This window comes from Gymnoscopelus microlampas (genome assembly GCF_963454915.1).
Source record: "Gymnoscopelus microlampas genome assembly, chromosome: 24".
Lineage (NCBI taxonomy): Eukaryota > Metazoa > Chordata > Actinopteri > Myctophiformes > Myctophidae > Gymnoscopelus > Gymnoscopelus microlampas.
The window spans coordinates 23,972,833-23,988,716 of NC_139961.1; the positions used below are offsets into that span (position 1 = coordinate 23,972,833).

Sequence of the window (15,884 nt, forward strand, 5' to 3'; positions counted from 1 at the left end):
TGGCAGACGGCCTTCCTCCACCGCTTGCTCCAAACTGAAAATGAAAAACGGAAGAAAAACTGTGCCCGAGCTGGGTCCAATGTTGACCAGATTGTTCCGTCACGCCTGGTGAATGGAGGGCAGCGGAAACATTAGGGAAGGACCCAGACACAGGCCACAAAGTCAGAGCACGTGCAGTTCAGCAGATTTGTTACCACAGAGGAGGTGCTAGACTTACGAGAAGGTGACACAGGCAGGGGTACAAGTCCAGGCAGGTATAGTAGTCCATAAAGACATACAACATCCAAACAAGGAACAGGCAAAAATCCAAGAACTGGGTAATATCGAGAACCAAAACCATATAAACACGTAAAGAAAAACAGAACGCAAAGAGAAAACGCATCAAGGCAATAAAAATAGATCAAATCTGGGTCTGAACTAGGCTTAAGACGTACGAAGACTACAAAGAAAATGGTAAAGAAAAGCAAAACTAATAAAACATTATTACAAAATAAACAGGGAACACAATTGCAAAGTAAGATGTAACTACAAAAATGAAAACCGGAAAGACAAAAAATAACTACAAAATAAATCTGGAAACACAATAAATTAATACAAAATAAAAAGAACACTATAGGTAAAGACAAATGTGAAACAGAGACAGTTGACAAATGGACTACAGCATTAAATTGAGTTGGGTATGAGCTGGGTATCTCTGAGCTATTTATTTATTTTAGATCCCTCGTCACTCTCGTCTGACGTTTCGTCTGTTTTGCATTTCTCCTCCCGCCAGCAGAAGAAGTGGTGAACCTGGCATCACGGCGTCTGTCCGTCAGTCCGTCCTGCGCCTCCAGCAACTCCCACAGGAACTACTCCTTCTGCCGGGGTTCCGTCTGGTCCGTTCCCTCTGCCGTCAGCGGCGAAGGTACAGCCACACGTCCATTTTAATCTAAATGATTCATAATGCTCAAAGTACACTGTGTTTTCTAAGTTGAATCCAATCCTTCGTCAGATGAAGAGAACACGACGGAGCATACCCCTACGCACCATATGCTGCAGCCGCCCCAAGCTGTTTTCCCAGCATGCATCTGCGCCGCTGTTCTGCCCATAGTGCACCTCATGGAGGACGGGGAGGTTCGAGAAGATGGTGTCGCTGGTGGGTGCAATCGGGAACACTGCATGGGGATCTGATCCAAGACCAGAGTGATAACAGTGTTATAAACAATGTGATTATACAGCGTTGTGATAGACAAGACAGAGTTTTAAATCTGAGTGAGAAAGACGGTTTAAAAAGCAGAGAGAGAGGGAGATGGGTGGGATCTGATCCAAGACCAGCTTGTGATAGACTAGCTTGTTTCTATCTGTTAGACTGTTACTTTATTTGGCTATTCAAAAATAGCAGATACAAGCTCATAGCGTGGCACATGAGCTTGTAGATCTGCTATTTTTGAAAAAAAAAAGAAAAATAATTTTGCAAATCTTTGAATACATATATTTTTAACATTTTAAACATTTTTTACTCAGATCTTTGCTTCTGGGGGTCCCTGGAACAGAACATTTTCATATGGGGGTTGGCGTGCATACATCATTTTGGAGGTCCTTGACATGAAAAAGTTTGAGAACCACTGATATAGCAACATAGGTTTTTCAGAAAACTGTTTTAGGATTTAGAAGACATTTTGTAGAATGGGAACCTCAGGCCTTAATGGGTTAATCACTGCTTTCCTGATGAGCACATCACTTTCATATGTGATTGGCAATGATGTAATGGTTAACACACTCATGCAAATACAAAAGACGGTGTAGAAACACAGCCATGGAGATATGTGATACAGTATGTCTCAGAAGAATAAGAATCCTTAGTGAAGCCTGCATGCTTTCCCCCTGGTTCTTCAGTAAGTACAGTGGCCCAGCAGATCCTATGGAACTGTCTGATTGAGGATCCAGCCCTGGTACTGCGACACTTCCTGGAGAAGCTCACCGTTAGCAACAGACAGGTACAAGCATCTCATCTCCACACACACACACACACACACACACACACACACACACACACACACACACACACACACACACACACAGCCACACACACAGGGCTTCACAGCAGATAAATACAAAAAAACAGAATCAAATTGATACAAAAGAAAGTCTGGACTACTTAACTGGGAAAGGCTGATGGGGATTTTCACATTAATATTATGAATAGACTAAAGGCTAATTTATACTTCGCTACTTGAGAAAAGTGATGCGTTTATGTGGAGTGACATTTTTCTCGAAAGGGGTTTGCGGCCAAGTATAAATTAGGTATGCCACCTTTTGGAAACCTGGGACTACAGTTGTGCACAGAGCCTATCTGTGTTAGCAGGAGGGAAGCCAGTTAGGGAGGAGGAAATCTGTCACTGCACTAGCAACTCCTACAGGCTGGTCAGGGCGCCTGTTCAGTAGGATGTGGTACTCGCATAAAAAGCATGACAAATTTGCTGAAAAGGAACCGGCCCTAACATATCACAGGGACGTGGTTGTGTGCGTACTCCCTAGGACCAATTGTAGGAGTGACAAGGGACTAGGACAGGGAACCAGTAATTGCCATGACGACTAAATTGGGAGAAAAATTTAAAGGGAAAAATAATTGTAAAAAAAAAAAGTATAATCTGAAATATTAAGAGACAGAGCGGTCCTTGTGTTATCAGCCTTATCACCTATATCACAACATAATCCTTGTTTGTTTTCATGTCAGGATGAGCTGATGTACATGCTGAGGAAACTGATGCTCAACATTGGAGATCTGCCTGCCCAGACCTCGCACATCCTCTTTAACTATCTGGTGAGGAAACATATACTGTAAACCATTTTATTCCACAAGTTATCAGACTTGGTCAAGAAGACAGAGAAGGAAGCTTAGATAGGTCATTGTCTCCATGCAGCTTATTGCATTCATAATTACCTCTGTCAGGCAGAGATTGTGCCGGTGATCGTTTGTGTCTGTGTGTTTCTCTGTGGCTAATCTCGCAAACTACTTGGCCGATCAGCATAATATTTAAAAGACCTGAGGCGATTCTTAAAAAAATCTAAATCCTAACAGTTTTTCGGAAAAAAATATTTTAAAATGTTCATGATTTTTCAAAAATAGCAGATCTACAAGCTCGTAGCGCGGCACTCGGTGCCGCGCTATGAGCTTGTATATCTGCTATTTTTGAATAGCCAAAGACATCTAAAGTGACACAGATGCGTTCCAGGTATCAATGGGTTAACGTGCATGCTACCGGCAGGCCAAGGACCTCAATGTACTGTATGTAATTTAATGAATGTATAATCGCAGGCGAGGGGATAAGTTATGGACCAGAACTAACCAATCGCTGCAGGCTATGGGATAAGCATCATGCAGCGGTGTTGCTGCATGAACATACCCCCCATGAAATCATTACAGCCACTGACTGAAGTGTCACCATTATGTTTTACAAGTATTGGAAACGGATAACAGATAATGCTTGTAGCTGTACACACCTTCCACACACACACACACACACACACACACACACACACACACACACACACACACACACACACACACACACACACACACACACACACACACACACACACACACAGTGCCTTCTGACACACACACACACACACACACACACACACACACACACACACACACACACACACACACAGAGAGAAGACGCAAGTAACTCATTATGCCACCAAAACCACAGCTTGTATTCAGGCACTTCCACTGTACCGGCGCATTTTCAGTTTTTAACAAGGGCCAAGCTGTGATTATGTCACAAATTCATGTTGCATCCGGATTTCCATGTTTCCCCGAACTGAACTGATCATCTGACATAATGTATTTAAGTGGCAATTCCTGTTGGCAAACTCGTGTAGACCGTATCTGGCAGACACCACATCAAAGCATCGTGCTCGTCTACGTGTGAGAGAGAGGGGTGCATTTCTCCTTTCCGACATGTCGCCTTTCCGACGTTGACAAACCCTATACCTAACCCTAACCGCACGCGGAAGCCACTAGTCGGAGTGGTGAGATGTCGGAATGGAGAGTGAACACCGAGAGAGAGAGAGAGAGAGAGAGAGAGAGAGAGAGAGACACACAGAGAGAGACAGAGAGAGAGAAAGAGAGAGATTTCTGCATCAAATAGTGTAAGAATTATTTTTCTCACTTGCAGTACTAGATTACCTTTCTTTCTAGTCTCTTATCCGTCAGTTTTTCTCTCCTTTCTTCCCTTTCTCTCCCCCTTTCCATCTCTCCAAACCACCCCCTCACTCTAAACCTCCTGCTTTCTCCCCGTGTCCCTCTCAAATTCCACTCCACCGTCCCCAACTCTTCGCAGGTGGGGCTCATCATGTACTTTGTGCGCACGCCCTGTGAGTGGGGCATGGACGCCATCTCTGCCACCCTCACCTTCCTGTGGGAGGTGGTGGGCTACGTGGAGGGCCTCTTCTTCAAGGACCTGAAGCAGACCATGAAGAAGGAACAGTGTGAGGTCAAACTGCTGGTCACCGCCTCCATGCCAGGTAAAGATGTCCAGTGGTGGAAAGAGTATTCAAATTTTTTACTTAAGTAAAATAAAAATAATCAATACTGCAATGTAGAAATACTGTTACGAATAAAAGTCCAGAATTCAAAATTGTACTTCAGTACAGTACTTGAGTAAATGTACTTGAGCAAATGTTCCACCACTGTAATTTACCTGTGCCTTCCTTCCTTCCTGTAAATTAAGGATGCTTGATGTCCCTTGCAGATAGATAAATGTTTTCTTATGCCAGACATGTTTCAAATGCGAACAAAATAATCTTCACCTGTTCTCCATTTGTGAGTCATTTATTTGTTTATTTTAATGTGGTGGGTCACCGGTAATAAGCAGCGACTGGAAGCAATTATCCAGTTAAATGGAAACCCTAACTACAAGACTTATTATATTGTAAAATTATAAAATGTTTACATTGCTCTTGGTTGTAGACTTGACCTTTGATCCTTTCAACCCAATAATGTATCATCTCCGTGAGGCAGCCTGCTGATCCTTCCCACCAAATTTCATGAAAATCTGTCTGTCCTCACTACAACTCTATCAAGTTATTTTGTAGACAGACACACAGACAGATGTACTGACAGCCAGGAGGCATTACCATATGCTTAAAATTGAGCATGAATGATAATGGTTGCCATTGACCTCACATAATTTCCCTGTCCATGGTGCTGAAGCGTTATTATGGATTCTGCTGAAGTCTTCCCCCCTGCAGTCATTGTGGCTGTCGCTCTCTATGCTGCCTCCTAGTGGAGGGTCTGGCCAGCAGTGACACTTCACAATACCCTTATTTTCTCTGGCAGGCCAAATGCCTGGGACCGAGATGATGTTTTTGCCCCTGTCTGTGTGTCTCTCTCCAGAGTATATTTCGTAAACAGCTGGCCCCATCAGCGTCAAACCCCTTGGTGCACACTGGACGACATCTTTCAATTCACTTGTTTTCCAGGAACTAAGACCCTGGTGGTGCATGGTCAGAATGAGTGTGATATTCCTACACAACTACCAGTTCACGAAGACACCCAGTTTGAAGCTCTACTCAAAGTAAGTACACAAAATAGGGCTCAGACTATGCACAGCAGCCATATTGGAAAGAAATTGGGCCTCTTCTTACTTCCTTCACAGGTGTTACCAATGATACTAATGAAGGCTCTGTTCTATTCTGGTCAAACAGAGTCAGGGTGCTGATATTGTTCATGTTGGCTCACTGGAAACACTCTGCTATACCAGTGGTTCTCAAATTGGGGTCCAGGGACCCTCATGGTTCCTTGAGGGGGTTCCAAATGTCCCGTTATGGTTGTGTAACTCTGAGAGTGTACTGTACAAATGGAACCAAATGGAACCGTAAGGGTCCATTTGGTCCCATTTGTACACTCTCAGAGTTTACGGGGGTCCTTGAAATATATTTTTTTGAGAACCACTGTGCTACTCGAAATGGAGCAGAGCCTTCATTAGTATCATTAACACCTGTGAAGTAAGGAAGAGGCCCAATTTCCTTCCAATATGGCTGCTGTGCATAGAGCCTAATTCAGATGGTTGCCATTTTGCTCTTAAGTCACTCTCGGGGTGACTATGAAACCCTCTATGATTCTGGGGTGCGAACCCACTCTCACAATGGGAAACAATGACCAATGTATCTCAGGGTAAGAGTAATGAAAACAAGGGAACCAGGAGACCTGGTACTGCCAGACCCCTAGTGGTTGAAATCTGAATGGCCGGACTTCGCATGACGTGTGTGCAGAGGAAAAGAGGGACAGACCGACCGACCGACCGACCGACCGACAAAGCCTCATGTGGGCCGACCCCCTGGGTCTGGCAAAGAGCTGGAGAGACGGGAAGAATCTTAAGAACTTGTACAGGATGAAGATTAAACAAGTGTAATTGGAAGTGATGACACAGATAAATGAGATGACCAAATTGGAACTGGAACACTATAAAATTGTAAGCTGATGCATGAGTACTTTCTCCTGATTGGCTGAAATTGGCAACCTACTTGAAAATGTATGTGCTTTTCATTAAAGAGCTGGAGAGACGGGGAGACCCCTGTGACTGAACAAACGTGTTGCATTGTTTCTCAACATCAGGTCCGGGGTTCCATTTGTCAGTGTAGATTGTGGTCCCAGAGATGGAAAATAACAAGGGAACCAGGAGACCTGGTACTGCCAGACCCCTAGTGGTTGAAAGATCAGAGCACTACGTCACGCTAAGCTTGGCCAATCAAAAAGAGGACAGAAGACAGACCTCTTTTATGCCCATGTATGGAGAAGAACGTTTGGAGAGGGGGACAGACAAAGCCTCATGTAGCCTCATGGTATTAAATGGAGGTCCATGGATTAATGAATATCAAAACGAGGATCCTTCAGTTTGAGAATCGCTAAACTAAACTGTGCTAGAAGCCCAATCAACACTGTAAAATGCTTATTTAAGTCTGAGAGTGTACATATGGAACCAAAAACGGACCCGTAATGGTCCGTTTTTGGGCAGAAACTTCTCCCAAATATGGATATTAAATGACGCCACCCTACCAACATCATAGTACTGACGTCATAGCCTGGCCTCCAATATAAGTTTTAGGCGTGTACAGTTGTCAGAACAAAACGGTGCAAATTGGATTTTACGCAGCGTGGTGCTGTGTCAAAATGTTTTGCTGTACAGTGAAGCCGCGAGGAGCCCCACATTTCACCCATGATGTTGCTGTTGTCGCAGTTGGACCCAAAGTGTACGTCTTTGGAGGCTGGGATAGTAACGTTAGGAAAACTCAAGAAGATCAAATCAATGTGTACGTCTTCAACACAGTGTCTCTGAGATGGACGACGTTGCCCCCAGTGACTACCACAAGAGGAAAACGTCCCCTCGAGGTTCCCTGTAGTCGCACTGGCCACACAGCTGTGCTCATTGAAGATATCGTCTACATCTGGGGAGGAGAGAATGTGAGCACACTTTGCAACAACGTGCTTTATGCGTTTGATGTCGACACCCACATATGGCTCAATTCTGAGGTTTCTGGAACCGTTCCAGAGGCGAGGTGCGGCCACTCAACCTGTGTATTGGGGAATGGCATGTATGTCTATGGAGGAGAGATTGACTCTCTGCTGACTCTCCACACTAATGACTTCTACAAGCTGGAAACCACCACGATGGTCTGGTCTTCAATTAACACCGAAGGCAGTCCGCCACCTAATTCATCGGTTCACTCTGCCACCATCATCGGGACAAAGATGTTTGTATTTTCGGGTTTTGGGGAGGAGGATCCACAGGTCAGAGGCTGGGACTACATATATATCAATATCAGTGTGTTTGACACAGATACCAACTATTGGTTGAGCACACCTTATGCAAAGCTTAAACCAATAGGACGTGCCGAGCATTCAGCCTTTGCCTACAATGGAGAGCTTTACATATTTGGTGGTAAGACCTTCATTAATAACTTTTTGGAGACAGGGACCTGCAATGATATGTGGAGATTCAGTCCAGAGACCTGTTCCTGGAAGGAGGTTAAGCCCAAGGTGAATGACCCGCTTTGGATGAAACATGGCTGCTGTTGCATGGTGGGAACTCGTGTCATCACCTTTGGAGGATATGTAGGAGAGGACACGTTCGACAATGACCTGTGCATCTTAGACTTGAGTCCTAGTCTTAAAACGTTATGTAAGCTAGTGGTTCTCCAGTACGTCTTGGCCCAGTCAGAACTCCCACATAACATCAGGTGGGAACTGGCTGCCATGACTACTGGAGAATTGGAGGACCCTGCATGAAATAAAAACAAATATAACTAGAAAAAGTGCTCGGAGCACAACTCTCCGCTGTTGGGAATGTTGGGAATGTTCTATCTGTATAAGTGTCCTATCCGTCCTGTCTGTATAAGTGTCCTATCCCTCCTGTCTGTATAAGTGTCCTATCCGTCCTGTCTATGTAAGTGTCCTATCCGTCCTGTCTGTGTAAGTGTCCTATCCGTCCTGTCTGTGTAAGTGTCCTATCCAATTGTTACAGTATCCGCCATTTCTCAACCATTTCGTGATTGTTCCTGTCTTACCTCACTCTTACCAGACTTGTGTTGGGAATGTTGGGAATGTTCTAATTCTTATGTTCTAACTGTCCTATCCATCCTGTCTGTATAAGTGTCCGATCCGTCCTGTCTGTATAAGTGTCCTATAAGTGTCCTATCCCTCCTGTCTGTGTAAGTGTCCTATCCCTCCTGTCTGTATACTGTAAGTGTCCTATCCGTCCTGTCTGTATACTGTAAGTGTCCTATCCGTCCTGTCTGTATACTGTAAGTGTCCTATCCGTCCTGTCTGTATACTGTAAGTGTCCTATCCGTCCTGTCTGTGTAAGTGTCCTATCCGTCCTGTCTGTGTAAGTGTCCTATCCGTCCTGTCTGTATAAGTGTCCTATCCGTCCTGTCTGTGTACTGTAAGTGTCCTATCCGTCTGTGTAAGTGTCATATCCCTCCTGTCTATATAAGTGTCCTATCTGTCCTATCTGCCAATTATGTATCAGCCATGCAGCCATTTCGTGATGGTTCCTGTCTTACCTCACTTTGACAGTGGCAAAGACACTGTCAAAGTGACGCCATGTATTTATACAGTATTTCACCGTATTGTCACGTGTCACGTGAGGCTTGACCAATCGGTGTGTCATATTTAGAAAGTGAAAACAATACTCTCCTGCGGAGAGTAACTAGAAAATGTGCTCCTCGGAGCACAGGTCTCCGCCAGTACTGTTCCTGATTAATCCTGTCTTACCTATTTATATTACATATTGTCACGTGTCACTTGACCAATGTTAGCTTGGCTGAGACGGACACACACACGGAGGGTAAAACTCTCCTGGCGGAGACAGAAAATCACACCCCATTCATATTTAGAAACAACAGTGGTCATCACAGTGATGGAAGCTCACTTAAAAAAATATAAATGATTTTTTGAAGTGCGTGGTGCTATTTATAGGTTTTTATTTCATCATGCGTCACGCTAGCCAATCAAAGCAAAGGGTCTGGATAGAGTCAGCCAATCACGGTACAATATTACATATTGTCACGTGAAGCTTGACCAATGTTAGCTTGGCTGAGACGGACACACACACGGACGGACGGAGACGAAAACATACTCTCCGCCATACTGGCGGAGACAATAATATTTGTTTTGTTATATGGGAGGACTCTATAAAGCATTGGTCTTCAACAGGGGTCCTCAGAGCTACCAATTATTATGTTTGTTGTATGTATGAAAATAGGCATTAACACATTGACTGCCATTGACCATTTCCACTGATCTCACTTTTTTCATTAGTGTGTTTGGTAACACTTTCTATGAAGGTCGCCTCTATAATGCTTTATAAGCTCATTATAATGCCCTTATAATGCATTATAATGCTCATTATACTGTAAATGTTTATAATCATGTATAACGACTTATAACCACATTTATAACGTATTATAACTGCTGGTCATAATGCATTATTATGCTCAGTGGAACAGCACATTATAACTACCCTAACTAGTGAATGAGTCCATATCAGTGTGTTTTGAATTTGTTCATTTTACTGGACACTATGGAACTGCAACAAGACAGTTAAACACATAAACAATGAATTTAGGCATGTTTCTTCATCACATTATCATTATCGGCTTATCGGCTTAATTTTTGATTGATAGCCATACTGTAACTGGACATAAACAGAATAATACCTAACGGAAATAACATCACATTTAAACAAAAAAATGTTTTACAAAAATATAACATAAATACATGACACCAAATAGTTCTGTTGTTTCCAAAATAGTATTACTATTACAGTGGGGTAGAATTCATTAATGAATCACAACACAGTCACACAGTAGCAGCTTGGGGCCTCTGCAGTCACTACTTCAGTGCAAGTTAGCTTTAGCTGCTAAGTTAAGATGCTAAGCTAAGCTGCTCAGCATGGAGGACAATTGTAGTTACAAACATTGTGGAGACAAATGGCCAACCTTCGCACCATCAAATACTCCCTGGTCATATGCTACTTTATGTGTCTAAGTTTACCCACTTTATGATATCCCACCTGCAACAAGATAGTTTAACACATGATTAAACAAGGGAACCAGGAGACCTGGTACTGCCAGACCCCTAGTGGTTGAAATCTGAATGGCCGGGCTTCGCATGACGTGTGTCCCTTCTATGCCCATGTATGGACGAAAGGGGGACAGACTTTTTTGGCTGGGGCTGGAGGACAAAGTGACCATGCCCATGTATGGACGAAACAGGTACAAAGCCTCATGTAAGCCCGACCCCTTGGGTCTGGCAACAATGAATTACGGCACGTTTCTGTCCAGTCTGCATCACATTGCATAACAGGATGTTATGTTATTGTCCTCTTGTGCCTTATAAGGGCATTATAATGCATTATGAATGAGCTTATAAAGCATTATAGAGGCGTCCTTCATAGAAAGTGTTACCCTCGTGTTTTTTTGAGGCGGGGCTAGATCCAGACCCGACTACATACCACAGTCCTTCTAGTGATGTCATCATGTCCAGAACGACACAACGTGCATGAGATGACAGCCTTTCTTTAGTCTGTCTTTGATGTTCTTCGTTGGGGGGATGATGGGGGGTCATGATATCGCAGTTGCACAATAGTTCATCTGAAGGAAAAGAAAAGTGTCAAATTATGACAAAATGACTATTTAAGTATATATCTATATACAAATGTGTATATCTCTGCTGTCCGGGCAGAAACCAGCTAACTCCAAAATGTTCATTTTAGGAGGTTTAGGAGGTTTTGTTCATCATTGATAAGAACAGCTGAATGGACCTCCAAGCTCACGGTTGGAGGTCAAAAGGGGTTGAGCCTGGAGTCAGCAAAACCAGCTAACTCCGGTGGAGATGGCTGGTTTAGCAGACATTTTGAGGATCCAACGAAATTTGAATGCTTTTCATTGGTTCAATACTGCCAATTGGTTCAATACTACTGGTACCCCTAGTGGTTGAAATCTGAATGGCCGGACTTCGCATGACGTGTGTGCAGAGGAAAAGGGGGACACGGGGGAGGAAAAGGGGGACAGTGTGTGCAGAGGAAAAGGGGGACAAGGGGGAGGGAAAAGGGGACAGACCGACGACAAAGCCTCATGTAGGCCGACCCCCTGGGTCTGGCAAACACACATGAGTGTGATGTAACAGCAAACTCATGGGAGATGGTGCAGTATCTTAGAACTTCTGTCTCTCCATCTAGGAGTGCCTGGAATTCTTCAACATTCCTGAGGCCAGATCGGCAAACTACTTCCTCATGGACAAACGCTGGAACCTCATTCATTATGCCAAGGTGGGGAAGAATCAGCTGTTGTATTATACAAAATGTTTTCATTACCAATGTCAATGTCTACCATTGATTGAGATGTATTTCATGTACTTTACAAATGTGGTCATCTGAAGAACATTTATATGATATTATTTAGACAACTGTAATGTGCCTATAAGATGTACAAGTTTCAAGTGGTCTGATTTGCATCTGTAATCTGTAATCTCCCTCCCTCGGTTTTCTCCAGACCTATGTCAGGGACATCTATCCGTTCCGGAGATCAGTCTCGCCCCAGCTCAACCTCGTTCACATGCTGCCCGAGAAAGGCCAGGAGCTCATTCAGAAACAGGTATTGAGAGAAAGTATGTTCATCATATGAGAATTGTAAATCCCAACACCCAATTTTAACATCCTGTGAAAGGTGTCTGGGGGTAACTATGAAATAGAGGACTGTTTTAGTTAATCATCAAATAATGAAATATATTGTTTTATTGTAACATGAATTTCATGGAATAAAATTGTAAAAAGCAATGTGTCTGAGGTTACAGTATTGTTATCACTATGTTATCACTAGAGATGTTACCACTATAACCACAGACAAACAATGACTGCGTTAATGAAACTGACTAGCAGCATTAATTGTATTTACTTTATCTCATTCCTCTCTGTATTCTCCTGCTGCTCTCTCTCTCTCTGTCGTCCTTAGGTGTTTTCTCGCAAACTAGAGGAGGTGGGCCGAGTCCTCTTCCTCATCTCGCTCACCCAGAACATGCCGGCCATGCACAAGCAGTCCCACGTCTCCCTGCTTCAAGAAGACCTCCTCCGCCTGCCCTCCTTCCCCCGCACCGCCATCGATGCCGAGTTCTCTCTGTTCAACGAGCCACAGGGTTAGGATGAGACGGACTCCTTTCCGTTTCATTTCATTTCTATGACAAAGTAGTCCCCGACTGCCTGCACAAACAAGATGGTCGGGTAGAGAGGCCGTTTGCTAATCATGAGGTTGTCTGTTCACCCCCCGGTCCACCCAGTCTGTGTTGAAGTGTCCCTGACTCCAACTCCTGTGCTGTAATAATGGCATCCATAGCTCCTAATAGTTTGGATGGGTTAAAATAATAATTAAAAGTTCACATATGTGCAAATGCACAGTGACAAACCCCACAGCAACTAAAGGGTATTATTATTATTCATGCCTGGAGACTTTCTCTATCCATTCCCTGAACATCCATACATCCAACAACATAGAAACAGCTGATAGTTCGCTAACTAGTCAGCCTTAGTCTACAAAAATTGTCCTGTGCTTCAGTTAAGTATCATATTGGATTGGATTATGAAATGGATAAGTCAGATGGTTTATTCTATTTTATTTGATAATTAGAAATCATCATTCCAATTTTGACCAGTAAGCCAAAACCCCCCCCTGCAACCTGAGTGTCATTCTGTGCGTTTCGATGTCCATTTGATCCGTCTCCTCTCCCCAGGTAAGGAGCTGTTTGGTCTGGACACCTTGCACAAGGTGCTGTGGATCAAGCTGCTGGAGGAGATGTTCCTGGGCATGCCCAGCGAGTACCCCTGGGGCGACGAGATGATGCTCTTCCTCAACGTGTTCAACGGGGCACTGCTGCTTCACCCGGAGGACAGCTCCCTCCTCAGGCAGTACACGGCCACGGCCATCAACACCGCCGTGCACTTCAACCACCTGTTCTCCCTCAGCGGCTACCAGTGGATCCTGCCCACCATGCTGCAGGTAGAGACAGTGGTGGAAAAAGTACTCAAATGTTTTACTTAAGTAAAAGTATCAATACTGCAATGTAGAAATACTTACAAGTAAAAGTCCGGAATTCAGAGTTTACTTGAGTAAAAGTACAAAGGTATTGGTGTCAAAATGTACTTAAAGTACCAAAAGTAAAAGTACTAACATTTTTGAAAATAGCAGATCTACAAGCTCACAACGCGTCGCATTGCGGCGCGTTGTGAGCTTGTAGATCGGCTATTTTCAAATAGCCTAGGTATAAAATAGGGCTAAAGTGATTTTATAATGTAATCATTTATATCTGCAAAAGTAACTAGTAACTAAAGTTTTCAAATAATTGTAGTGGAGTAAAAGTGCAATATTTGCCTCTGAGATGTAGTGGAGTAGAGGTAAAAGTATATACAATTGGAAATACTCTAGTAAAGTAAAAGTATCTCAAAATTGTACTTAAGTACAGTACTTGAGTAAATGTACTTAGTTACTTTACACCACTGGGTATAGACCAGTCAGTGGTGGAAGAAGACGTTTCAGTATCACAGTGTAAAAAAATGCTATTGTTACAAGTAAAAGTTCTAGTATTCAAAATCTTACTTAAGTCCAAGTACAAAAGAATTAGCATCGGAATATACTTAAAGTGGCAAAAGTAAAAGTACTCCTTTTACAGAATGTCCCTTTTCACAAGTTTTCAAAATGTATACAAAGTCTTTTGAAAATAGCAGATCTACTACAAGATCACCGGGCGTCGCAATGCGACAATCTCGTCGAATAAGTATAAAACAGAGCTTAAGTGTGTATGTTTTTTAAAATGTATGTTTTATGATAATAAAACAAATCTGCAAATTTAACAAAAATGTTCTAATAATTATAGTTGAGTAAAAACCACAATATTTGCCTCTGAGCAGTAAATGCACTTAGTTACTTTACAAGACTGATGCCAGCCATGCTGCAGGTATAGTGATGTGGCCAAAATTGTATACACTTAAGAAAGGCTTTTGGAGGATAATGTAAGAGAAACCAAAAGTATCTTTTGAGGAGTTTAATTTCTTTCTTGTGCGCACAAGGACACTGAGTTTCAAGACAGTCGCAACTGAAGTCAAAGACAGTGTGTCGGACAGCAGGCATTACAAGGCTTCTTAAAGGTCACTTAGCCACTCCCACAATGGGAGGCAACAAACAGGAGGAGTAACCTCTTTGACATATGAGAACAAGGAATTCCACTGTTGACTGCAAGCACAACAATACAGAATAATTCATACAACACAGAATACATCAACAAAGCATTTGTACATGTACAGTAATAGGTCTACTAAAACTGAAACACATGATACTGTGAAGGAAAGATACAGGTTACTGTGTGTGTGTGTGTGTGTGTGTGTGTGTGTGTGTGTGTGTGTGTGTGTGTGTGTGTGTGTGTGTGTGTGTGTGTGTGTGTGTGTGTGTGTGTGTGTGTGTGTGTGTGTGTGTGTGTCCACAAGTGTCCCTTTGATAAGAACAGATGGCATTGTCAGGTCAAAGGACAGAGATCAAAGACAGTACCCCTACTGCAAGGGAACTGCTATAGGTTTATCTTCCCGTCACTTCTAACACCGTTCTTGTCGGCAGGGGGGAAAAAGGGGGTTGGTAAGAAAGCAGGTCTAGATCACTTGAAGATCCCAAATAGATTGGGGTCGCAAACGTAAAAATTCCCCATCAATAGACACCAATCGTGCTGCAGGTTACTGTGTATGGACACATTTATTGGCTGCGTAATCAACATTTGGACTGTTTGATGAATACAAAATAATGGCACGCTGTAGAAATAAAGGTGAAGACTCATGCCATTCGTGCCATTTCTTTCTTGTAGTTAGACGTTTCTTACATTGACCTTTGAACGCCAAGCTCTCCACTCATCATTAATTAAAAAATAATCAATGGATGAATTCATTTATTTATTATACTCTCCCCTCATCGTGAGATATTTAATATTGTCACATATTGTGACGCGTATACACCTTGTTGAATTTCCATATCAGGTTTATGCTGACTACGAGAGCAACCCTCTGCTGAGACAGGGCATCGAGTTCTGCTGCCGACAGTTCTACATCCTGCACAGAAAGCCCTTCATTCTGCAGCTGTTTGCCAGCGTGGCCCCGCTGCTCGAGTTTACCGTAAGAATACCAATGAACACACACACAAACACAGACACGCACACACACTTACACACGCACAGACACGCACACACACTTACATGAACTACTGATATACTCAATTTAAATGCATGTGCATTAGCTTTGTGCATCTCACCCTGTAAGACCGATTTGATGTGCATTTTGGTACGCGATCAATGATTCAAGACG

At 43.1% G+C, this 15,884-nt stretch overlaps 1 protein-coding gene across 1 annotated transcript in view; it reads left to right on the plus strand.

The window, feature by feature from the left end:
• Positions 1-15,884, plus strand: part of unc80 (unc-80 homolog (C. elegans)) — a gene marked incomplete at both ends in the record, with an annotated part of 84,181 nt that overhangs the window by 51,181 nt on the left and 17,116 nt on the right. The window contains 11 exons of the mRNA XM_084050621.1: positions 773-904; positions 992-1,135; positions 1,876-1,976; positions 2,717-2,803; positions 4,332-4,515; positions 5,473-5,567; positions 11,733-11,822; positions 12,046-12,147; positions 12,505-12,685; positions 13,277-13,542; positions 15,561-15,695. Coding sequence (XP_083906747.1) covers positions 773-904; positions 992-1,135; positions 1,876-1,976; positions 2,717-2,803; positions 4,332-4,515; positions 5,473-5,567; positions 11,733-11,822; positions 12,046-12,147; positions 12,505-12,685; positions 13,277-13,542; positions 15,561-15,695 — 1,517 coding nt within the window. The remainder of the gene's footprint in view (positions 1-772; positions 905-991; positions 1,136-1,875; positions 1,977-2,716; positions 2,804-4,331; positions 4,516-5,472; positions 5,568-11,732; positions 11,823-12,045; positions 12,148-12,504; positions 12,686-13,276; positions 13,543-15,560; positions 15,696-15,884) is intronic.